This window comes from Sycon ciliatum, chromosome 13, assembly GCF_964019385.1.
Source record: "Sycon ciliatum chromosome 13, ocSycCili1.1, whole genome shotgun sequence".
NCBI lineage: Eukaryota > Metazoa > Porifera > Calcarea > Leucosolenida > Sycettidae > Sycon > Sycon ciliatum.
Genome location: NC_088655.1, coordinates 18,748,796 through 18,775,436, shown reverse-complemented (window position 1 = coordinate 18,775,436; position 26,641 = coordinate 18,748,796). Strand labels below are relative to the sequence as shown.

At 43.1% G+C, this 26,641-nt stretch overlaps 1 protein-coding gene across 1 annotated transcript in view; it reads left to right on the top strand.

The window, feature by feature from the left end:
• Nucleotides 1-26,641, top strand: part of LOC135829246 (uncharacterized) — a 54,502-nt gene that overhangs the window by 21,328 nt on the left and 6,533 nt on the right. The window contains exons 7-23 of the mRNA XM_065341649.1: nucleotides 1,727-2,059; nucleotides 2,973-3,094; nucleotides 3,716-3,890; nucleotides 7,387-7,719; nucleotides 11,090-11,211; nucleotides 11,574-11,748; nucleotides 12,343-12,675; nucleotides 14,351-14,472; nucleotides 17,980-18,154; nucleotides 20,286-20,594; nucleotides 21,018-21,112; nucleotides 23,362-23,432; nucleotides 23,710-23,882; nucleotides 24,249-24,499; nucleotides 25,345-25,524; nucleotides 26,025-26,110; nucleotides 26,356-26,549. Coding sequence (XP_065197721.1) covers nucleotides 1,727-2,059; nucleotides 2,973-3,094; nucleotides 3,716-3,890; nucleotides 7,387-7,719; nucleotides 11,090-11,211; nucleotides 11,574-11,748; nucleotides 12,343-12,675; nucleotides 14,351-14,472; nucleotides 17,980-18,154; nucleotides 20,286-20,594; nucleotides 21,018-21,112; nucleotides 23,362-23,432; nucleotides 23,710-23,882; nucleotides 24,249-24,499; nucleotides 25,345-25,524; nucleotides 26,025-26,110; nucleotides 26,356-26,549 — 3,249 coding nt within the window. The remainder of the gene's footprint in view (nucleotides 1-1,726; nucleotides 2,060-2,972; nucleotides 3,095-3,715; nucleotides 3,891-7,386; nucleotides 7,720-11,089; nucleotides 11,212-11,573; nucleotides 11,749-12,342; nucleotides 12,676-14,350; nucleotides 14,473-17,979; nucleotides 18,155-20,285; nucleotides 20,595-21,017; nucleotides 21,113-23,361; nucleotides 23,433-23,709; nucleotides 23,883-24,248; nucleotides 24,500-25,344; nucleotides 25,525-26,024; nucleotides 26,111-26,355; nucleotides 26,550-26,641) is intronic.

The window sequence follows — 26,641 nt, the reverse complement described above, 5'->3', positions numbered from 1 at the left end:
GCAATCCTGGGTCAATCGCCAGAAGTCGGCACTGCAAGTAGCAAAGGACAGCATCCAGGATGCAATCCGAAGCCAAGAGTTCTACGCCAACCGGTCAAGACGGAACTCAAGATTCAAGGTGGGGGATGAAGAGATGGTCCACAGGGACTATAATATTATTATAGCCACGTCAGTATCACGAGATCAGCCTTGCGCCAAACTGAGACCACGCTGGTTCGGTCCATTTGCAGTCGAGAAGGCATCTGGCTCAACTGTGCGGTTGGACCTCCCAAGAACATGTCGTGTCCATCCGTTGTTCAACACAGATGCACTGAAATTCTTCGTTACTCATGAGCTCAATCCTCAGTCACCAGCTCCACCACCCATAATTGACCTTGATGACAATGAGCGTTTCATTGTCGAAGAAGTGGCTTCTCATCGAATTCACCCCGGAAAGCAGCAGTACTTGGTAAAATGGAAGGGCTACGATGAGCCGACCTGGGAGCCTGGAACCTACTTGGTGGATGAATCCGGATCACCAATCTTGCCATTGAGGCAGTATCTTCAGAACTAAATTGAATGGGAGGGGAGTAGTGTGGTAGTTCTCACCTTTACCTATCAATTTATTGCATGCATTTCGCACCCCGCTCTTGTGCAGACAGTATTCACACTTCCTTCCTACTTGACACTTCGGTTCTTCTCACATTCTCATTGGTGTTCTACTCACATTCTCATTGGTGTTCTTCTCACATTCTCGTCGGTGTTCTCTCTATCACCTTGTGCTATAAAACAAGGCTCTTCTCAGTTGAGAGGGTGTGTAATTTCCAAGCTACTAATGATATCTATTACAAGTTATGTTAACTCTAACAGTTGCAGGCAGGAATAGTGGGATGGTCTAAGACCATGATTGAGAAACAGAGGGTACCAGGTTCAAGTCCTACTTGGAAGCGGAAGGATTATTTTCCATCCGTCCTGCGACCCACAGTTAATTGGGAACTCGTGGTCTGGCACGAGGAAAACATGAATGCAGTGAATGGGATTTCGGTCTTCGACCACTTGCTCGTGAGCTGATCTACTCACGTCCCACCGCTTTAGGAGCTGCATCTGCGCCTTGATCCATGAAGGGTGGTGGCGTTCCGACGGATGCGGAAAACGCGGCTTTCAGCCGAGTCTCACGCGAACCGTGAATTTTATAAACAGTTGCATCAACACTTTGCTCCATTTCAGACAGATTTCCGTAAGTTAATGACAGAAGACAAATATCTCCCAAACCTATTTTCTGAACATCATCTCCTCGAATTCTCTTATAACCCTGCTTCTATGCAGTTTATATATACGTACCGTACACATTTTCTCCCATGCATTTGGGTTAGCTGCACCTTCGATTCTGCGAATTAAAGTAAAACAACATGAACAGCGACAATGTGGAATGGTGAGCATAACCATGTGAAATCTAGATCAGAATCGGACGGTTTTATTCATCTGGGCCTGGTTTATTCATATGATGGTACACCCCTGGCAGTAATTATGGCAGTATGGCAATGATCCCTATGTCACTGAAGAAGTTAAGTGGCGGTAGCGATAATGATGATGTTACCTGGTTAATTAAGTGGAGCGAAATTTGGCAATGGCCTCCGCTAATCTTCCAATACAGTGATGCTGGAATGGAGCCATTTTAGCATTTTAGAAAGAAACTACAAAAAAGTTCTACACTTACAGTCGTTCATTGTTTCATGTCTTTTGCTAGTTCCATCAGAGCCTCCCCAAATCGTGAATTTACCCGTACAGCTACGTGTAAACCAGTATTCTTCAGCAACAGTCACTTGCGATGCGAGTGGTGCACCAGCTCCAACCCTGACATGGCTGTACAATGGAGCCATTCTCTCTACATCAGCAGCATTGACCATCACCGAAGAAACCTTCACCAACGACAATATCACTCAGAGAGGAAGCCAAGGGAAAAGATCTGTTCTACTTCTCCACAATGTTACTTACGTCAACAACAAAGGACCCTACACATGCCTTGCAGCAAATTTTAGAGCTCCAGATGCAACTTCCTCAGCCGATCTCAAGATATTCGGTAAGTGGACAAGCCAACCTTACACACACAACAGAGGCGAAAGGCTGTGTTAGCTGTAGTTTAAAGTTTCACGCATCGGAGCGAACATCAGACAGCAGCATTCACCCCCCCCCCCCCCCCCCCAAAGCCAACCTTATGTACAACAGGCCATTAAAACTGTCACCATTTCAAATTCGTTAACAGATTCCTGGGATACAAGAATGCTATAGTACTGTGACGAAAGGCACACCTTAGGCTTTTCAAAATCTTGGAAAGTTTTCTTTAGTTTGCTTTCAACCTTATCGTCAGTTTAAATATAGGCAAAACCAAATGAAAATGGACGAAGGATTAAGTACAGTAAAGAGGTGATAGAAAGAGCTCAAGGAAGAGATAAAATAACCTTATTTTTATCACTTCTTCGCTGTACATTGTCTTTGTGCATTTAATTTTGCATGTGTTTTGCCTGTATTTCACGTGATGATATGGCTTGAGAGTATAATAGTGAAAACGTTCAAGATGCTCGTAAAGAGCGTGAATTGTGGATCATCGCCTTAGAAATATCCATTTAAAATTATGCTACGTCTGCAAATGGCTTTGCCGACAGCAATAGTACTACAATCATAAATCTGAGACCAACATCAATCAATGGTCTTCATAGTACATGTCCATGTATATAGCAGTACTTTTAGAGCAGGGTCAGTACCTGATGATCGATTAAGTTTGTGAAACTCGGAGTTACGAAACCGCAATTGCTCGTTCTGCCGTCTGTGTATCCCGGTATTTGCCTTCCGCAAATTGAGCCCTCTCCGGACGGTGTATGAACTTCACATGGTGGTCTCTGTACCATATTATTTCTACGTCACAACTCTCCAAGTATAGCTATAATTAGAGAAGATACAGTTAATCATTCTATTTTCATCTTTTGTGATTACAGTTCCACCTAGTGAAGTGAGACCACCTCTAGATGTTAGCTCATCAGAAACAGCAACAGCTCGATTTGACTGCAACATGTACGCGATCCCAGCAGCTCGAATAACATGGTACAAGGATGGAAAGGTAAGAGTGGAATATGTTCATTGCAAATCTTCAACAATACAAGCGGGGAGGTCGACAGGATTTTCACTGTACAGATGACTCCACACAACAAACAAAATTCACATGAAGCAAAGTTCGTGATATTGTGAGCTATTCCCCATAACGAACACCACAGTGCGTAGAATTGGTTCTTTATCGCCACTTGTTTTCATAGCAGACATGAAATTACCTCATACAAACATTATTTTGCAGCTTGCATGTGCCACTTGTATGGGTTTGTGAGTGTTCATTTTTTTGCGTCCCTGAAGATACGGCTGTTTGAATCCTTACGAAATTGACCCTCTGCAGTGACCTGTTTTCGGTTATAAGGAGCCGTATCTTCAGGGACCCATAACACTGAACACTCGCAAACCCATACAAGTGGCACATGCAAGCCACAAAATAATGTTTGTACGATGTAATTTCATGTCTGCTATGGAAACAAGTGGCGATAAAGAACCAATTCTACGCACAGTGGTATTCGTTATATCAGGAGGCGACTTTCTCCAGCTTTGCACCATGGAATATTAAAACAGCTAATTGCACCAGAACCCATGGACATTGAATGAGATTATTGTCTTTTTCCCTACCTGTAATGCACAGCTGCTGTATGCATCCGGAGATATACAGCTTTCAACAGACAACGCAACTTTGTTGATAAGCAATCTTGAGTACAGTGATCGTGGTCAGTACCATTGCATGGCAGAGAATCGAGATGCTGTAAACTTCACTCTTGGTGGTATGGTCCAGGGTTCTGCAGCCACACTGCTAGTGTACGGTGAGTAATGCCTTGTCAGTCTAGATGTGGCTATGTCTAATCTCCGGAAAGCTACCTATTTCAACCTTGTTCTGTCTCCCAATAAAGTGGATGTCAAAGTCACTGAACCGTCTCAAAGCATGAAAGTCACCAATCAAGATGCACACTGAAATTATGTTGTGTGCTAGGTAAACATTACGGAATAGGAAATGGTTTGTTAATCTAAACTCGGATTTTGAGGAAATAATAAACGTAGGAAAGAAAGGACATACTGGATAAGAGTTAAGAATATCTGTCCAACAATGTAACTTGACTCTATTATAGAGTCAGAAAGTGCAACCGCGAGGCACCAAACTGACAGAGTGCTGAGACATTCTGCAACCTGGTACCAACATGTACATGTGGCTCAAACACAGTCGGAAGGTTGTTGGTTAGTGCTTTGGAGATGTGTTGGAGCTAGGTATCAGTTCATCGATTGTTTTAGTACTCTGCTAGTTTTGTGCCTAGATGTTGCACTTTCTGGCTGTATGATAAAATCTACTTGTTGCAGCGGTAAGCGGTAAGTGATATGTGAACCAACCCTTACCGCCGATGTCCTGCGATGTCTTGCGGCGCCGATTTTGCTTATGTGAACCAACCTTTACCATTAACTTGTGTGGGTTATTCGCAAGGGAAAGCGGTGAACAAATCCTTTCGCACTTGGTCCGCCAATGTTAATGAGATGATTTGAACTTTACCATTCGTGGAACAGTCTAGGTTTCACCAGCCAAGCAAAAACTTTTAACGAATGAAAATGCACTTTGGTAGCTTGCTACTTGTATTCAGTTCAGTGTTGGTTCACATATTGCCCGGACGCGCCGTGAGTCAACAGCGGTGGGCCTCCTCAAACTCTCCCGGCACATTGCGATTTTGTGAACCATTGCAGTCGTAACAATATCACGGGCTAATAATCGCAAAGGGACCGTTGGCAAGTTGGGCAGTGCCCAACTCTTGCGATCTGCACCGGCACCGATCCCGTAGAATTTTTGACCAAAAGTGGTTTGTGAACCGTTCGCGCCGGTCATCGCCAGTGCCGGGAGCCAGAATTTGTAAACATTTCAAACCAATACTTGTCCTGAATTTCCCTATATTGAAGCTAGAGAGGAGGTCCGTAAGCCATTCTTGTAGTCGCTTCAAGATGGCAAATAAGTCCGCATACCAACCAGTCCTTCTCGGATGATCTGCTGCACTGTTGTGCAACTTATGAATAGTAGTGTGATGTCATTAACGTTTGCATCCATAATTTCGACACCATTGCTTACTAGACTGCAATGAAATGTGTAGAAGTAGTTTCATGATCTCCAGTAAAAGGTAGTACCGAGTGGCCATCACCAAAGACCTTGAACTACTGAAGAAGCAAAGAATTCAAGCTGCAATTGGCAAACCTGTCATAGAATTAGGGAACATTCTGTACTATGTGTAGTGTTGTTGTTGTTGTGTTTATTTTAATTCGCAAACCAAACGGGCAGATCTGCCCAATGAAAACGTAGCGAATGCAGAAAGAAAGCAGTAATAAAGGAAATTGGGGACTGATGTAATTAGGATAGAGGTGGAGAAAAACTAAGCCAGCTGATCATCAAACAGGACGTTTGGAGTGGATTTGGTACTCGAACGTATGCGCAACGGATCGGAAGCTGGCTCTCCGCCGATGTCTTGCGGCGCTGATTTTGCTTATGCGAACCAACCCTGAAGGGCCATCCGTGAATACGGATATTTATATAGGAACGAAAATTAGTCATTTCTTTTCAACCCCTTCCCCTCCCTGAGAAACGATCACATACATACAGTACTGTTCTGGAATATTCCCAGCTTGTGGTGAATCTTGCATGACCTTTCATTGTACTCAGGTTTCATTCCTTTTATTCTAGTGCATGCTGCTGGCGCCTGATGTATTGACTATTGTTACCGCAGGCCAGTCTCAACCTTTGCATTGTCTGAGATTCAAGTAGCGTATCGTTTGATGCATGTGCTGTCTCCATGCTATCTAGTCGTAATATATTAACTCGTCTTTGCATTTGTGCACAGTCCTGTGGATACTCGCAGGCTGCGATTGCGCTCTCGCTTTCGTCATTCTAGAATGTATACTTCCATGCCTTTGAAGTTTTTTAGTTGTCAGTTTTGAACTGTAGGAAGCAGTTTACAGTTTTTGTTCTTGCAGTTTTATCTCAGAGGAGAAAGTTCTTGGTCTCATACTGTTACGAGTTGCTGTTGTATCTGGTTGAACGCATGCCGGGGCAACAGAGGGCAGCATGAGTAGCCAAGTACAGCAATGTCAAATGTTGCCTGTTTTTTATATGCCCACACATACAAACTGGCCATCGATATTTTTCGAGAAATGAACAGGCGCTCAACCGCTCCCCAAAATGACTGGTTTTCTTTTTTACGTAAATATTTACGGATGGCCCGTTAGCCATCCAATTCATATCGTACCTGGCCTTGCTCAGAGTGCTCAGCTGTGTTTTGCATACATGGAAAACAACTTGTTATGATTCTTTTCTTTTCTCTGTTTATTCTTTTACCAAGCGTGGGCCATCCCCTGGATTATCAAAATGGGTGCCTTATTATTTTTCTGTTTTTTTTGGCTTGTTTTCTTTACACTTCTTTGTGCGAGTTTCGTATCAGATCTATTGAAAAAGTTCATAAGTTTTGGTTGATGAAGTTGACATGTACATTGTACATCAGTCCAAACACTGATAATTTACAATCTCTTTTCATCTTGTTTTTATTTTTCTAAACACCTACCGGTACTTTTACCCATTCTACTTGCCATAGCTAGATCTAGCTTTGCTTTACATTTCTGTTTCTTTTTCCTGGTGCGTGCTTGTGGCATTAAAGCCGAGACCTTTGGTCGGTGGAGCCCCTGGTACCTCACCGTCACTGCTGCCCAGTGCAGCCCCTGCTCAGTAGCTGTTTGTTTTTGTCCACATAATTATATATTTTACGAGTTGGGTTTGTGAATAATAGTAAAAAAATAAAATAAAAAATAAAATAAAATCATCAATCTGTTCTACCCCTACTTCAAAATGTGACTTGCAGTGGCGGACGCGCATACTGAATATATACTTTGCATGGTGCTCGCGTTCCGTGATATTTGTACAATTGTCTTTGCTTTGCCTTTTCTCATTGTTACACATTTTGTACCATAAAAAAAGTTTGGAAGCGTCATTGTTAAAATGTCCGGAGATTTTGCCTGTTCTGTATTGTATTTTGTATTGTAATTTGTTATTTTACTTGGGCATTCCGAACACACCCTAAGGTCTTCTTACAGGGTGCCCAAGATGAATGATATTGTCAAGTTCCTGGCGAAATGAATTTGGGATATGATTTGTGCGAAGAGATTCGGGAAGCGCATTAAAGTGGTCAGCACCAAGGATTGAAATAGATCTGTATCCAGCTTGGGCTTGCACAATGGGTTAGAAAAGGGAATAATTGACTTGGCCACGGGTTACTGTTCTGAAATGCTTCTCATTGTTCACAGTTCAACCTCGTATAACCACTGGACCAAGCGATAAAGTCTTGAATGAAGGGACATCGTCCGCATTGCGCTGCACGTCATATGGATATCCCAAACCAGTGATGCAATGGTTACATGGTGGTGTACAACTTCCGGCTATGCGGAGCACTACAGCAATAACAAAGGCTGGTAATGGCACTGTCCCTGCATCCTACACCAGCACACTGACTGTCTCTAATATCGTGTATGCAGATCGTGGCCAGTACACCTGTGTCAGTAGGGTGGACAAGACTGGATTTGCTGATAGCAGTCACTTGCAGGGCTCAGTCACTGCATCAGCTACAGTCAAAGTCTACAGTAAGTTTTATTTTTTAAAGTGACTGCAAAAGCTAAATCCGATGGCCTCGCAATGCCCGTGTCCATTTGAGTAGAAGGTACAAAAATCTGCTCACTTATGAAATAAAGATGTCAGCACCGACGCAATCCACACAGTCAAGTAAAGCCAATTTTTTTAACCAAACGTTTTCGTTCCCTTTTCATCATGGTTGTCTTTGGGGAATAATGGGAAAATGTCAGAATACAGCAATTTATAAAGCTAATGCAATAGTATAGATCGATAATCTCACGCTATGCGAGTGGAAAAAAATAGAACTCAGATGATCAGGTCAAAAACAGTGTGAAGGTGAAGATATGAGTAACACGGTCATAATGAAAACATAAATGAGGAGCAGCATTCCTGACGCTTTCACGAGGATTAGAGCCAAACAACTGAACATCATTTTCTTTTGCTGCATAGGTTGACTAAAAGATTAAATTGTCGAGTGAGTAAGCAGCAAAAAAGGAAAGAACAATTTCCCTCCAAGCTTAGATTACTTTACAGATACCATCAACGATGACACTGATAGTAGTCCAACTAGCATGTCCTTAAGTAAAAGTCGGGAGGCTTCCTCCTGTTTCATAAACAGTTAAAAGTGTAGAGCCAACACGCTCTCTTACATTAGCACTGCAATAATTCAACTAATTTCACAATATTTAATACGTTTCGGCAAATTGCCTTCATCAGGTTCACAATGATGTGCAAGCTCTCAAACCAGCATTGTAAAGGCCAGCTTCCTGGCAAGAAAAGGCGGGTGAGGGAAGCAGCGCAATAAGAATTCAGCTATAAATGGCGATAATATCCACTGTCAGGAGATGAGACTACAGCTGGGGTATAAACAAACAAACAAACAAAATTATTCAGCTGTAGTACCATGACATCACTTACTAACAGGGGATTTGGCCTTTATCAAGGCTGGTCTGAGAGCTTGCACATCATTGTAAAGCTGATGAAGGCAATTTGCCGAAACGTTGGAATAATTATTGTAAAATGAGTTGAATCATTGCAGTGTTAATTGAAGAGAGCGTGTGGGCTAGTATATTCTTGTATGAAGATATTATATTTGCCAATCCCCGCCAAGTATTTTAATTTCATAGATAAACGTATCAGTGTATTACTGTCGGACCAGATATTTTAACGTCAATAACAGTAAGCGGTATGTGGATTTTTGTGGGTGAGCTAGGTGAAATTCTAACGAATTCCATCTTAAAACAGGCAAATGACTGTACATGTACATATCGTTTTGTACATAACTACTTCGAATTTTAACGATTTTTATAGATTCGTTTCAATAGTAAGAATTAAAATTAATGTTCGTTATTAGGGATCTTACAGTATTGTATTAGTGTATAGCTCGACCATAGATATAAGCATGGATGCACAGCGGTATGATCTAAGATTATGACTGAGAAAGAGAGCGTACAGGTCCTCCCTCGTTAGTAGATAATACCTGGTTAATCAAAATATATTACTCACTTTGTAACATGACTTTCAGCTTGAAGTGAAACAGGCACCATAATAATACGTACCCGGGCTTCTTCAATACAACATAAGTTATCGATGTTTCAACTCGCTACAAGATAATTGAAAATCTCCAACATGGGTCTCCCCGGGAAGCAAAATATCGTATTTCTCTACGAATACATAGATAATACGTTGTGCCTTTCTGCTTTAACCTATGTGTTTTGGTGTTGGTCGTGCACGGTCAATATTATCTTAAACAGAGGGTTTACCACTCCATAAACCTGGGCAAATGGGCGCTGAACGAATTTTTCTGCACTTAAGAGAGCATGTCTGAGAATACCAAAGTATGTGTGCAAGTGGATCTCTCCGATTTCGCTCAAAATTTGCAGGTAGGTTCCCTTTGGGGTGTGGATCGATTATGCAGAGCCCTTGAAAAAGTTTCTGAAGGGAACCTTGAAATTTGCATACCCCTCAAAAATAGCCGAAATATCACATTATTTATGCATCAACAGTCGCACAAAAAATTATTGGTGGCGCAAGGAGAAGCTTGTCGTTTGGAGTGACAAGTGATCACCGCTGCTTTTCCTTGTCAGAGTCAACACTACACTTTGTTCTGCGGCCTTGGGAGTAGTGTTGGAGTAGAAATTGCTGAGGAGACGTCGCGAAGTGGCGTGCTTTCCTGCGCAGGTATATCTTTGGCCGTATTTCAGCATGGTCGAGTGGAAAAATTCAAAAACGTTTATTTCAAGAAAACCCCAAAAGGAAGATGGGGGACATGTCCTCAGCGCTAGAAGAGGTGTTCTACTATCTGCCGGTGTATGGTTCTGGCCAATTGAGGACGTAGCTGGCTGTTTTGCCAGCGCTTGTAAATTGCCTATTTTCAAGACGATCATTTGTGGCGTCAGGGGGTCATGGACCTCGTCTTCTGGGATGCTGGCGTGGCTAAGCAGTACTGCTCCAGGAACTCTTCTAAGGTGAGGCAATGTTGGCTTGATGGAGTTTTGTTCATAGCTTGTTCGTATACGCTGTGGCGTGACTCGTTTCTAGACCCATAAATAATGTGATATTTCGGCCATTTTTGAGGGGTATGCAAATTTCAAGGTTCCCTTCAGAAACTTTTTCAAGGGCTTTGCATAATCGATCCACACCCCAAAGGGAACCTACCTGCAAATTTTGAGCGAAATCGGAGAGATCCACTTGCACACATACTTTGGTATTCTCAGACATGCTCTCTTAGCTAAGAATTATGTCGTAACCGAACCAATAAACAAAAGACCACATTTCACAAAGGGATTTCAGATTTTTATTAACAACGGGGTTGATGTAATAACCGGACTCGCTATAACGAGGGAGCACCTGTACCATGTTCCAGACGAGGCTGCCACCTATATTTAATTTAAAAGAACTCGTAGTCTGGCACAAGGGAAACATGGATGCAGCGAATGGGATTTTTAGTACTACGTTTGACCACTTTACTGGTGAGCTGATATACTCGGCCTCCCAGCATTTGATATTTTCAGCGTGGTGGCGTTCATTCGGATTCTGAAACTCAGTCTAATTGCACTGGCGCCAGTGATCTATCTAGGGTAGTGGCGTTCCTGTGGCTAATGAAAACTCAATCTAACTGAGTCGCAGGCAAACTGTGAAAAATTTGAAAGATGATGCGATGCAACGGATCCTACACATGCTTTGCAGAGAATCTGAGGGCTCCAGGTGCAACTTTGCTAATCATAGTTATGTGCAAAGCCCGACGGCTTCTTGACTATGTTCTTTCAACTGCACACCTTTCCATGTTTTCATAAGTTGAGGGAATTGGAAAGTGAAAAGATTAGTTCTGATTAGAGAAGATACAGTTAATCATTCAATTTTCGTCTTATTTGTGTGCAGTTCCACCTAGTGAAGTGAGACCCCCTCTAGATGTTAGGTCATCAGAAACAGCAACAGCTCGATTTGACTGCAACATGTATGCGGTCCCAGCAGCTCGAATAACATGGTACAAGGATGCGAAAGTAAGTGGGGAATATGTTCGTAGCTAATCTTCTGCAATACAAGGGAGGGGGGCAAGTCTTCACTACCCAGTTGATTCCACTGAACAAAAAAGAACTCGGATGAGGTGAATTTCATGTTAGAACGAACCATCCTCCATGTCCCTGTTTGATCCCATAAAAATTTGAATCTTGATTTAAATGCATGCCTGGTATGGAGAACGTTGGCCACATGTATTACCATTAACGTCACGTCAGTGTTTGTTTGCGTCAAGAGTGGACTGTGTTAAGCTTTGCACCATGGAAAATTGAACCAGACAATTGCAATAGGACAGGAGGACATTGAATATGGCGGCCTGGTCTTTTTCTCCATCTGTGATTCGCAGCTGCTGCATCCATCCGGAGATATTCAGTTTTCAACAGACAACTCAACTTTGTTGATAAGCAATCTGGAGTACAGTGATCGTGGTCAGTACCATTGCATGGCAGAGAATCGAGATGGTGTAAACTTTACTCTTGGTAGTATGGTCCAGGGTTCTGCAGCCACACTGCTCGTGTATGGTGAGTAGTTCCTAATCAGTCTTGATGCGGCCCTGCCCTATCCCAAGACGCCTAGATATTTTGACCTAGTTATGTCTCCTAATCTGGCGGTGCTTAAAGTCATCAGCCTAGCCGATCCTTCCAACGAACAGCTAATCATTTAGAATCCGGACCAAATAATTTGCATTTTAAACATCTCAAAATATGAAAGTCAGTAAAGCAAGACCGACTATACTGTAGTGAACACACAGCAGATCAACAATAGCTGTCTACGTGCTCGTACCAGTTAAGGTTTCATATATTACCCGACTTTTCAAAAGAACCCAAATGTTATTGATTGGCATACGTTTTCCCGAATCGCTCTCTGCAGGTTAGGTGCAATGGAAAGCGGTGCACGAATCTTTGGCGCTTGGTTTGCCATTGTAAATGGGATGGTGTGAACTTCACTATTGGTGGGCCAGTCCAGGTTTCTGCAGCCACGCAAATTGATTTGAAAAGACTGAAAATGCGAATGGGTAGCCTGCTTCTCATTTCAGGCACTTTTTCTCAACGTATCTCTCTCATCACGTCCAGAAATTTGTTTCCCTTTTCTCAAATTGTCCTGATTGTTCACAGTTCAACCTCGTATCACCAGTGAACCCAGTGATAAAGTCTTGAATGAAGGGACATCTTCAGCACTGCGCTGCACCTCATATGGATATCCTATGCCAGTCATACAATGGTTACATGGCGGTGTACAACTCCCGGCTATGCGGAGCACCACAGCAATAACAACGGCTGGCAATGACACTGTCCCTGCATCCCACACCAGCACACTGACAGTCTCCAATATCATGTATGGAGATCGTGGCCAGTACACCTGTGTCAGTAGGGTGGACAAGACCGGATTTGCTGATACCAGTCAATTGCAAGGCTCAGTCAGTGCTTCAGCTACAGTCAAAGTCTACAGTAAGTTATACTTATTCTGATTCTGTGACATATATGCAAAGATAAATAAATATAGTTCAAAATTTAACTCGGATAGTGAGCCAATTAAATTATTGTGAAAAGATGAAGGACATAGTTCAGCACTCAGTTTGGATTCTGCCGGAGACAGAGATTTCCACCTCCATAGAAATGGCACCACCCCCAAGGTTCAAGACATAGATGCAGTATAGATGCAGCTCCAAAAGGGCACCCACCAAATTGGTCAAAGACCGAAAATCCCATTCGCTGCAACCATGCTTCCCTCCTGCTCGGCAATTTACCGTGGGTGGCTGCACGATTGGAAAACATCTTTCCACTTTCAAGCAGGACTTGACCCTGGTGCCCTCTGTTTATCAATCATACTCTTCGATCACTATGCCAGTAAAGTTGGGGATATATTCTGTATGTGAAAGGTAAATTCGCTGTTGTTGCCGTACTGGTTGCCATTTGAGTGGAAAATGAAAAAAAAAAAAAAAAAAAAAAAAAAAGCCTACCAGTATTCGTTCAATTTGAAGCAATATTTTTAGTTTCGCTACATAGTTTGACTAAAGGACCAAGATGAGGAGAAAGTAAGCGGCAGTGAAGCAAAGAACAATTTCACTACGGGCTTAGATTACTTCACAGATACCATGAATGGTGTGGCTGAGACTATTCCTAGCTCCCGTCATCACTGCAATCTCAGACAGATTTTACTAACGCTGATCTGAGCATGAGACGCAGTTTTGCTGTCAAGTATACATTGACACTTCTGTCTGTGAGTAATGATAAGAACCATGGACAGTACGATTGTGTCGTAGAGAGTGTGTATTCACCATCAGCCAACGAACGCATCAGCAAATATCCTGGTCTATAGTAAGGAGTGTAGAGAGATAACTGATCAGAGAGATATTGGTATGTTGGGTCTATGGTGGCACTCACTTTGTTCGGCCTAGGTTAATACATACGCTGGATTAGTGCAGTGCACTGCTGAGGTCATAGGACGATACCGTATTACGGCAAAAAGGCCGTCCTCGTATACAACGCCTTCCTCGTATACAAGGCCGGGGCAGGGGGCGATTGAAAAAATAAAAGACCGTCTCCGATTAGAAGACCGGGCCTACTAAATGAGTCTTTGTTCTTGTGTTAAAAATAAAAGACCGTGCTCAAACTGTGGGAAAAAATAGAAGACCGTGCTCAAACTGTGTAGAAGAAAATGGAAGTACGGGGGTAAAACTGTGTGGCGAGAAATAGAAGACCGGGGGTCAAACTGGGTTGAAAGAATAAAAGACCGTCCTCGAATACAAGACCGTCCTCGATTATAAGGCCGGGTTAGGACGAGGTTGAAAAAATAGTAGACCGGCCTACTATTTGTGGAAATACGGTATCTGTATTGCTACGCATGTTGAAGTTAATTTTGTTCAGATATAAGTTGGGCTCTGCACGCTGTCTTGTCGCCCCAGTATATTGTTCGAATCGAAGAGAAGTATTTGTGTGCTGTGCAAAAGCTCTCTCAAGAGATTCTAATGACAACCCGTGTACCCAAGTTTGTGACTGAACTTCATGTTATTAAATACAATTACTATTATGCCGTTGGCACCTGACTGAAGTTTTCACATATCTGGCATCAGATTGGAGGCCCATCAATCCTTTTGCTCTGCTTCTCTCCTTTTGATTGCAGTTCCACCAATGGTGCTAACGCCAACATTGAATCAGGCAGTATTGGCAGGACAGACGGTTGAATTCACATGCAATGTGTATGGTATTCCTAAACCAAGAGTAACCTGGTTTGCTAATGGGCTGGTGAGTACTATACTTTCACTCATGTACTAAATATAAAACATAGTAAAATGATGTCTAGTGAAGTCTCGTAACAAATCCGTTGATCCCCGAGCTGCAGAGAGTGCTCAATGTCAGAGACAGAGCTTAGTATGTAGCAGACTCCGGACAGACCTGCAGCCTAGCGATCCCAGTGTAGAAATTATTTGTGTTGAACTGTTCACTGGCCTCAGTCGTACCATTCTCTTCTGTTGCTATAGACCCCATGGCAGGACCCTGCCCACTTTTCCCGCAACCTGCAGGCATGCATCGAGCTAGTTCAAGACCCCGCAGCGACAGCTATAGTAATTGGTGACTGCAATGCGCGGCTCAGCTGCTGGCTACCATCTGATCCCAATAGCCCTGCTGGAGCACATCTTTCCAATGTGTTTGACTCCAAAAACCTTACACAACTGGTTCGCCAGCCCACTCGATACTCAGTAGCTGGACAAACCTCTTCTCTTCTGCACCTTGTCGCAACTACCAACCCAACAGCAGCTAGGAACCAGTGGGTACTACCTCCAGTATCAGACCACTGCCCTGTGATTGTAGATTTTGAGTATAACTCGAAACAGAAGCACGCAGCGAGCCCTAGGTCCTCGACGTTGATATACGATTATTCAAAGGTAGACTGGAATGAACTCAATCATGCCATTGCCAATCTTAACCTACTCAGATCAGTCACAACATCGACTAGTATCGAAGAGGCTTGGTTAAAGTGGTCTCACAAAGTTGAAGAAGTGGTAAAGTAGTATGTACCGCAGAGACAAGCCCTCCATCCTCGCAACAACCGCCATTGGTTCTGTGCAAAACACCACCGTCTCCGTCGACACACCGTGACCGCCTTTTTACTACAGCTGAACAATCTGGCAGAGCAAAGGACTGGGTAGTCCACCGCCTTGCAAGGAATGCGTTCACTGCCGAAATTCGCAAAGCAAAGCGACGTTTTTACGCTAACATGTCAGCCGGTCTTGAGAAAAACCGTGGCAGACACAAGTGGTGGCAGAGAGCCAAACAACTATGCAATCTTACTAAGCCTCGGGCTCCGATTCCTGATCTGTCAGATGGAAGTTTGACGGCTACAAGTGATCTAGAGAAGGCTGACTTGCTAGCTCGCCTATTCTCTCAGTATTCTTCACCTCCTTCTAAGCCCCCGGACTGCACACAGCTACCCACAGTCACGGTTGTCGAACCCTTCGAATTTCAGCAATTGAGTACCACTAGTGTTCTTTGGACTCTATCACACCTTCCCCGGTACAAACGCACGTCTGGACCCCTCCCTAATCGAATCCTTCGAGAAACAGCTCCCAGTATTTCTGATTCACTAACAGCTATATTTAACCTCAGTGTCACCTCTGGCATGGTTCCATCAGATTGGAAAACCTCTATTGTTATCAGTATACAAAGGTTCAGGAAGCAAAGGCAGTCCTGGCTCTTATCGCCCCATTTCCCTGCTCCACGGAGTTGCGAAGGTGTTCGAAAGCATGATGAGCAAGCAAATGACTACATTTGTGGAGGTCAATACCCTCCTCCGTACGCACCAGTTCGGGTTTCGCCGGCAGCGGTCTACCATTGACCAACTAGTCCAAAGGACGTCCTCAATAAGAAGAGCCTTTGACAGCAAAGCTTTGTGCGACGGACTCTACCTGGACTTATCAAAGGCATTCGATAAAGCCAGCCATTCTGTCCTGTTGCATCTTCTCTCCTCATTCTGCTCATCTTCAGTCAAATGGCTCGGATCCTTTGTCTGTGGACGCTCTATTCATGTTCAAATTGGTGATCAAGTTTCATCCCTACATCCGTTGGGGGAAGGAGTGCTGCAGGGTTCTCATCTAGGCCCACTCCAATTTAACAAACTGATCGACAGTATCCAAACAGTGACTACCAACACATTGAGCCTTTTTGCGGATGACTCCAACATGCTGTGCATTTCCCCACCGACTACCACAATTACGGCTCATTTGTCTCAGAATGAGACTGATCTAGCAGCGTGTATCTCTTGGGCTGAACATTCTGGATCAAGTTTTAACGTACGTAAGTGCGCCCATATTGTATTCCACTCAGGCAGGACCACGGCAGCAGAGCGAACTGTTCAGATGAATGAAGCTAGCATATGTCGACCTGAGGCTCATCGCCATCTTGGAGTCATAATAACCCCCTCCCTAGATTTCCCTGCGCACATTCGTTCCATTATCTCTAAATTTTGTAGCAGAGTGTTCTTGCTTAGTCGTATGGCTCTTTTCTTTCCTCCATCGATCATTTCTATCTTGTATAAGTCATACGTTCGCCCTACTCTAGAGTACTCTATCCCCGTCTGGTTTTCCTCTCTGACGGTCCAAGACCAGGATAGTATGAGTAGGCTCCAAGCATCTGCAGCCAGAGGATATCTTGCCGCTAAATTAGGGAGGAAGCCACATTGGATGACTCCAAAAGAAAATCTTAACCAGCGCGCAGGCTGGGAAGCTATGAAATGGCGATTACAGATCCTTTCATTTATTATGCTATTTTCACCACATTGTCTACACCTTTTCTTCTGTTCTCTTTGATTTCAAATTTTGATTTTCATCATCCTCCCGGCACCCCAAGTCTCTTGTCCTTCCACCAACTGGCAATTACTTCGCTAAATCCTTCCTTTTCCTTATCGCTGTTGCTTGGAATAAACTTCCTGCTGATATACGTTCACTCGATAGTGCCACGCTATTTAATCGCCAGGTAAGGAAGCTGTATGAAGTTTACCGCTTCTCAGTTTCCGGCATACCTAGTTACACGTGTTGAACAATATAGTCTAAATCCTCTACTGCAGTTATTTTGTTTTAGTGCTTTTCCAGTGTTCTATTAGCACCTCTGGTTCTCAATCTATTGTTCTTCCTCTCATTTGACTTAGAAAATCTCAGATTTTGAGTTTTTTTGCGCTCCATACATAATTTTATTTTCATTATTTTATTGGTTTGGTGACACTCCCATGATAAGTATCCATTTACCTCTGGAGAATCCGTAAATAAATAAACAAAAGACTCAGGGGAGTGAAGTGTCGTATATATAATTATAATTATAATGAGTCTTGAGTACTAATCAATACATTCCTCAGCCATTCTTTTCTGTAAAATTAGGAATCATTTTCATCAGTATTACTGTAGCTCTCTTCAGAAGTTTCGGAATCTTTCCATTAGTGTTCTCTACATTCAAAATGTTGATTGGTCACAGGAGTACACGATCAAACACATGCCCACGAATGCACACAAATGGCTAAAACGGAGCGCAAATATAACCTGGTTACGCATCAGATGATATGAGAATGAGGGATTTAAAAATCCTGAAATTTAATTCCTGACACTCCTTAGGTGGCCTTAAGAAATTGTAGTATTCGGTAGAGTCTTTCTTGTGCTAAGAGGTTCAACCTTAATATCTCTTTCATTCCTCGTGCGTAGAACTCAGATTAGTGAGGTGTACATGTAAGTGAAGCGATATTTTGTTGCATATCTCTTCTTGCAGATTCTACAGAAGGATGACCTTGTTGGACGCATCTCTTTCCACAAAGGCGATCACATCTTGACAATCTACACAACAAAGGTTACAGACCCTGACACTTATCAGTGTGAAGCCAGTAACAAAGATCAGTATGCTGGTGGAGTGGTCACAGCCAATCAAGTGAAGTTGAATGTCAAAAGTAAGATCGTCACTCATGCTCCTCTTCACATTGAATATTCGTTTCTGGGACATCAAGTTGTAATTTAGGCTCCATGATCTTACAATGGTGTGAGAAATCTTAACAATCAACGTCTGTATGAATAATTATTTTATTTTTACATATTCAGATATTTGGGGAAGTGTGTCTTGCTCCCTACATGGGAGTTCGTGGTTTTCCTGCCGATTTGAATTCTCACTTGACTGACTCACGACTGCCATCCAGAGCACACGAGAAGTCCATCGAGCCGTCCACTCGGCAAACCTACAAGAAAGCACCACTCCCTGCTCAATACACAATGTTTTAGGGAATTCACCCCTCATCAGTTGAGCTTGAGTAGGCTGAGGAAGATTTGCCTGAAGGGCGCCACTTACAGTGCTCTCCAGGCACAAACATCACCAGAGATACAAACTTTCAGAGACGCTCCGTTCCCAGCGCGACAAACACCTCGTAAACACCAGAAAGCAGCGTGAATCAGTGTCGCTGAACGGTCGGCACACATTTCCCCAACTATCGCTGAAGTCGCACCTACCTCTTCTTCATAATCAGATATTGGAAATTAAATTCTTCAACAGCATGTCCATGAACACAAACGACATAAAAAAACCGTGGCCGTCCATCATTTAGGTGGATAGGTAAGATTCGGCACGACCTGAAGGCAGCGGATCTCTCATGACAAGCAAAGTCCAAGGTTCGAGTCCTTGGTGGGTCTGGCAATTTTTTCTCTTTCAGGCCCGACTGATCCTTTGAATTTGAAGTTCTTCCAATCCTTTCAAAAAATTAATCACTTTCTTTCTCTTCTGGTAGGGTCCAAAAACTGACCGTGGTTGTTCCCCTGGGGAGGGAAAAAAGACCCAAGTGCCATCAGTCTGTGTGGCAAGTGTTGTGGGCTGTCTTTGGAGTGAAATCTTGTCAGCGCCTTCTAGGCTCAGCCTGGTCCCATAGCTCAGTGTTTAGAGTATTGCTCATGACATGGAGGTCCCGGGTTCGAGTCCTGGTGGGTCTGGCAATTTTTCTTTCTTTTCAGGCAGTTCACTTCCCGGACTCATCCTTTGAATTATTATTATTAGCCCACGTGGCCGACCCCATCTCAGATGGATTGACAATATTAAAAATAATCTAAAGCACGCCAATATTGATATTTCTGACTGTTTTGAACTGGCTCTAGACAAGAAAGAATGGCTGATGCTTGTGGAAAAATGTGCTGCGCTTGCGTAGTTGTTCTTACTGCGATACGTTCTAACAATAATGAGATGCCTTTTGTCGGCTCTTCTGCCTGGATTTCGTTGACAGATGCGTTAAGCCCATGGATCCTTCCATGAGTGACATGCGAACTGTAACTATTATTAATATTATTATTATTATTAACCCTTCGAGAGCCGATTGGAAATTTCAAAATTCTGCATATTTTCATGTTGTTTGGGACGTAACTTCAGTTCTACTCACTCAATCTTCACAATTCTGGGCTTCATGGAAAGGTCTCCGCGAGAGGAAGAGACTAAGGTTACGCATGATGACCAGGACTTCATATCTCCAGCGCCGGAGAGCAGCGAAAAATGCTTGAAATGCGTGCAATTTCGTCCTGCTCCAGCAATTTAATTTTTCTTGATCGCAGAGTTTTCGATTTTTTCGCTGTGTACCCTTGGAAATACTACCAGTGAAACCCACGCAAATTTGAGTAACTCAGCGTGAGGAAAAGTCTCAAAATTCTCAACTTTTGCGTTGCACTTCACGCTTTTCAAGTTGCCGCGATCGCGGCTGAACTTACGAGCGATTTATCTCAGGGACCGTTGATCGCAGCGCTTCGCGGTTCTACGGCACGCTGAGAGTTTTCTCTTCGACGTAGATATTTGGATCGTTGAATTTGAGCTAGTTTTGGCCGAGTTACAGCCTGTTTAAATCTCTACACACTCAAGTATGGGTCGGCTCTCAAAGGTTTAATAGCAATTTATGTCCCTTCTTGTCTGAGGTTGTTCTTTGGTAAGCGAGCCTGTCGATTTTTTTTTTCATTTTTTTCTGAGGTGTTATACCTTTTGGAGAAAAACTCTATCACTGGAGTGGTTGAATTCACAGCTGACTCTGTAATTTTCTATTATGTCTTCCAAATATACAGTCGCACCTGTTATCAACCCTCCCATACCCAAGACTCTGTTGTCATTTGAAGGTTCATCGCTAACAGTTCCATGTACATACACTGGTCATCCGCAACCAAAGCCAAGCTGGTGTAGGTTGGATAACAATGGCAACTGCGTTAAGTCTGTGCCGAGCAGTAACTGTCCGGATTTCACGCCAATGGATGATGGCCAGTTCACATATATCCTGGTCATATCAAATCTTCAAAGCTGTCACAGTGGTGGCTATCAATGTTCTGTGAACAATACAGTAGATAAGGCCACAGGGCAGTTTCAACTGACCGTGCAAGGTACATATACTAAGTTAGCACTTCTTTTGTTGATGAATTTCCAAGTGAAACAATGCAAGTGATTAGCTTCTGTCCCACTTGCGATTCATGTTCGACCTGAGTAGAAGAATGTTGAAACCATAATACACACACCACAGAGGCGAAAGGCTGTGTTAGCTGTAATTTAAAGTTTCACGCATCGGAGCGATCATCAGACAGCAGCATTCACTACCTCACTACCTCGAGCTTCCTAGAATGGCCTTGTTTGGAACTATAATACATGCACACACACGCAGGGGCTGATACAGAAAATTCTTTACAACTGTGCTATTGATTGGCTGTGACATTTCCTTGACAATCCCCTCCTCATACAATTTCTATAACATGTTATCATTCTCATCCATTTTTTCATCCATCCTCATCTATTTGTTTTATTTCCCTCAGGTGTGGCCCGTATTGGCTTGCAGGGTATTTTCACTTTGCCAAGTGGATATCTGGGTGGAACTGAGGACGAAATCAAGGGTCTTTTCAAACCACAGGTAGGGTGTGTTTTGTACAGTGACCTAGGAATACCTGCAACACCTGGAAAAACGACATAAGAAAAAGCCAAATTTACCTTGAAGCCAGTGACAACCCATTGGTTGCAGTTCATTTAGACTTTGCTGAGCAGATGGAGCCAATAAATTATTGGTTACAGAAGAAAACTCGGCTTCGTATATGAAAGCAAGAAAACCGCGACCATCAAACTGAGAAGTGGAGTCCACTAACTAAAGCAAATTTGCTAATATACACCCCCACTCACCACCCTACAGGGCACCAGGTATGTACTGGTACATATTGTACCGGTGATTGAATATTCCACTTCATATTATACCAGTGAACCAATAATATACCTGATATTATACCAGTGAACCAATAAAATACTTGATATTATGCTGCTTTTTTAGGAATGGAAATAGCCACAGCAAAAACAAGCAAAATGAGACAGGGAAATTTAGACTCAGGAGCTCAAAACAGCAGCAAAACCGAACAAATCCATAAGCAAAATTTAGACAAAGAGACCAGCATCAAAGAAAACAAAAATGCAGGCAATCAAGACTCATCATTCTCTGGCTTGACCTTCTTCTTCAGTTTCAAAGGTAAGCGAGGGTTTCTGGGAGGAGCAGCACGTGCAGGAGGATATGGTGATAAGCTGATGGTTACATTCGATGAGCCATAAACACAAATTCCACCAGGGGACACAGGTGGCACAACAGACTCAGCAGCAGCACTAGTTTCTGACAAAGCACAAAATACAGTATTTTCTTTGCCAGGAGCTGATTTGGTAGTGGCAGGCTTACAATCAATGGCGGAAGCTGCAGCACTGGCATCAGCGAGAGTAGGCCTATCATAAGCTTGTAAAGATTGAACATTCTGTCACATTCGGGATGGAGATGGGAGAGGTACTTCTTGATGACACGGATTTGACGCTGGTCCTCGATACACCCAATTGAGGAGAAGCTGCTTCCCTTCAGACCGCCGGTGTGATTCTTGCTCATGAAGTCAGTTGCAAGCGTCACCCTTTCTCTTCCGTCTGGGCTGCTGAAGACAAGGTCACTTTTCACAAGTTTAGCCTGGACCTCGCCACCTCGGAGACAAAAGTGGGTTGTACTGATGAACCACACATACATGGACAACTTGATTGGGTCCTGTGTGTCCTGAACATCGGCGAAATGTTCCTTCAACTTTTCCAAATCTCCAGAACTAATGGCGGATTTGTGCTCCACGGCTGGTTCTTGGCCCGACCTTTTCCATTCCTTCAGTACACCGTCCAGTACCTTGTTGGATTGCTTGAATTCCGCATCGTTGAATATATTGACAGTGGGCCGAAGAGAAATCAAATGGCGACTAATCGCAGCTCAGCATGCCACCAAACTGTTCCGCTTGTACGGCTCGCCGTTTTTCCGCTTCGCATCAGCGTAAAAGCCTTCCAGAAGCTTGGCAAGCTCAGGTACAGGTGTCAATTTGAAGTCCAAAGGAACAGATTTTCCTCGGCATAATCTTCCAGAGCCCTGATCCACGTGCTGGTGGCCTTCTTCGTTGAAACGGGTACGGCATCATCAACAAATTTAGTCCTTTCTTCCTCAGTGGAGGAAGCAAACCTCTTCGCACGTGGCACGTGGTCATGGGGAGCATGCGCAGTTGAACACCGGCATCAGAGCAGCTTTTTCGAAATTTTCTTGTAAAAAACATCAAAAATGAGCGTGTACGTGTACGTGTCGGTACGTGTAGCCTGTAGGTACGGAACGTGTGGTGATGCCAGTGGATTTTGAAGTATTTTATCAGCGAAGGAAATTGTTGTATTATGGCTTCCACAATCTCTCCCAGGAAGTGTGGTGAGTGTGTGGTGTGTATATAGGTCGGTATAAGTAGGATAAACCCTTCAGCTTCGTGTTTATTGGGAATATATTTCTTTCATAAACACCTCGCCTACGGCTCGGTGTTTATTCTGAAATATATTCCCAATAAACACTCAACTTCAGGGTTTATCCTATACGTATAGTATAGCATTTATTCATATTTCTCTAGGGCAGTCCCCACAGACCTATGGTCTCCTTACGGGGTACCCTTTCCAATCTAGGATTGCGATACGAAATGTGCAATTTAGCACCAAAACTGCCGGAAGTACTGAGGCAGTACATGGAATGAAAGTGAGTTCGCTTTCATCCGCATACACACTTGGCTTACCATATGAATTCAAAAGCTTCGTAATACTCTCTGTGCTTTTTTTGTCTCTCTCGCCTCACAGATTGTCGACTACATAATTCCGGGAAGACTTGTTAAAATAGTTCATTCCTCATATCAGGCTGTTGGACAGAGGTATGTGTAAATCTTACCGAATTGTTTACTGGAACTTGCTGGATGCAGCGAGATTCGATTTGATTACGTTCATGACGTTCCCAGTGACTATTCCGTTGTCCTATGTTATCATAATTATCGAGATTATGACAATTTGACCAAATATCGTCCTCCTCTCTATGAGTTGTTCTCCACGACAGCAGTGTTTTTAAATCTAATCCTCTGCATAAAGTTATTTTGCAGGGAGAAGTACAGAGACGAGACTTGATAGATCTTCCTGGTGGATATGTTTCTGCAGCTCTACTGAAATCACTGTACGGTGCGATATGACCGCTCCAGCTGGTTACATAGCAGAGATATCGGGCAACAGCAGTGAAGCAAACCTAAATGCCAACTTTACCTCCGCCCTGCAAAACTCAGCATCAACTTTACGCCTAGCGAGAGCATCTAGTCTGAAGGTGTTTTCTTATGGTAAGAATTTGGGGCTGGAAATCAGTCTGCGCAATAGTTGTTAGCCCTTCTCTTTTAAAAATAGTGGTTGCGACTTCGGCAATGATTTTTCAGGAGTGGGTTTGTTCCCACACTGGAGGTCGCGCTATTTCGCCAGCCCTATTCGCGCTATTCCGCCGACTTGACACTTGAATAGATAACCCTGTAGTATTGGTGCAAATGATAAGTATATCCATGATATAAAGGCTGAGTTTGAAAATGGTTCCTAACTTTAAGATTGGCTCATACCAACGGTGGTGAAACATTACGTAATTTAAAACGAAAGTTTATGCTTGGATTATTATGGCATCTACAGCAGTTTCTGTTTTTGGTGACTTTTCTTAACAGATGTTTGCAGTCCAGAAGTAACTGATGGAGCAAGACGTGGAATGTTTTACTGGACCGAGACTTTTGCAAATGAACTAGAAACACATCTGTGCCCAGTGGAACTGACTGATGGTATTATCCGCTATGCAACCCGTCGGTGTATACCCACGTCACGCCCTCACGATGTATCCTTGGTGATGGCAACATGGCAAAAACCAGATATCGCAGATTGTCCAACTCCAGGTACAGCAAAGCTACAGAAACTTTCAAAGGTAAAGGGCAGTTCTGCAGCTCATGACTGAAGTTTGAGGGTGATAAAAGGTTGATAGTCTAAGTGCAAGAAATTATTATTAATGGCATCACTTTCTTAGCAATGAAACCCATTGATTTTTGCTGTACCTTAACGGTCAAATATTTCTGCACATTTCACTCTTCAGACATATACTGGCTCCGGTTATTAGACTCCGGTTTTTGGTAATTGAAGGCATGCTTTGGTTTGTCATCATTTTTTAATCTAACAATGACAACGAGCTGGCTCAATTTAGGAAACAAATTAACCTCGTAAAAAGACTGGGCTTCACCTTGATCCGTTACACGGCTAATCATGCACTTTTAAATACCTATTAGCCTAGTATTAGGTATCGCCAAGTTTCTTATAATATTTCATGTCACCGCGTGCGTACCTTTTCGACTCATTAACAAGAAGAAGAATAAGAAGAACCGAGACGAGTCAACCGATGCCTGTTGTGGCGAACATTCTCTAGCCAGTATGGCAGATCAGAGGTTTTCAACTTCTCGATGCTCTTGCATTCCAGGCGATGGTGCGTAGAAGGTGCGAGCTATGAAACTAACTATTTTTTCCAAGACTTATGGCTGGGCCTACTCACCTGTACACACAGAATCGGGTTTTGTTTTTTTCCAATGTTTTTTTTCGCCCACCCGTGTACCTTTTCCAGGCAATGTCCGACTCCAAACATAGAATTAACTTGGTGTGGCCTAAGTGACACACTAACAAGTTGGCGCTTGCACTCAGGACAATAACTTGATTTTCTCTGTGACAGTTGCCCTGCAATGATGTACATGTCTTATTCTTTCTCATGTTTATCTACAAATGCAGGTTGATTTCAACACCAGCGAACCGCAATCGGTTCTGAGCAGCTCACTCTCTGTCGCTAACTTAACTAACAACAGTGCTGAGCTGACAAGCGATGACATCGATTTTGCCTCGACAGCTATCTTCAATCTGGTCACGGCTGTCAGTAAGGATGAGGTGTTCAACCAATCCATAGGGCAAAAGGTAAGCTTTGTTATACCAATAACTCGCCTGCTAAAGAACTATATTCAACTTGGCGAATCCGAACTTAGAAGTTGCGAACTTGGCGAATGTTTCTGCTACTTCAAGATTGATGCAAATAGCAATCAGCAGGCAGCTGTAGCAGTAGTTCATATCAGACAATCCCATGCCTTAGTTGTCCATTGCGTATGTTGCCCCAGGCTTATCTTGTCCCATGCTTATGTATCTTGTCCCATTGTTTTGTTTGCCATTTTAACTACATACAAACTACCGTATGCCTTTTCCGACACATGGGGAAATCTATAGTCAGCAAGTTCATGAATAATATTTTAAAACACAACCGGAACAAATATATTGAAAGAACAAAATCTTCCCTTCTGAGCGTGGCAAGATGGGTAAAACAGGTCTCTCTCGGTAGTATCAATGTAGAGGATTTACGATACCTGGTGTGATTGGTGTAATTTTCACTCATGCACACATCTTTCAATTGTCCTGCTTCTAAGATTGCTGTGTCAATACTGGACACTGTCGACAACATTCTGCAAGTGAATACCAATGAAACTGTGGTAGCAGCATCACCAGCAAAAAGGTACTTCATATAATTATTATAGTTCTCTCTCTTTTTATTGTGTCAATAAATCACTGACCGTCAGATAGATCTACTCAAGTATCCCGATCGATTTCTTTGACACATTATTCAATTGGTGCCATTCCTATTTTTGCAAGAAGATCTTTCCCCCTGCTATAGAGAGAGATGTTTATTTTTGTGTGCCTGGTAATGTACATATTGCACATGTATGATTCCATTTATAATTTTCTGTCATATTTATCCAGGATTGCAAAGGCAATGGAGCGACTTGTGACATCACTGGTTGTAGAGACTGATCAGCCCTTCCAGGAGCAAAAGGAGAATATTGGATTTGCAATCAGCTGCCCAAAGGAGAATGCAACAGACCAAGCATTCCGTTCAGCGGGACAGACCAAAGATGGACGTTTTTATGTTGGAGACGTAGATGTACCCGCTTCCGGTATGTTTTACGAAGTATTTTTTTTTTTTACAAAGACCACTTAATGCCAAACATGAGATGCAGCTAGGGGAAGCACGCACAACCTGAATTGT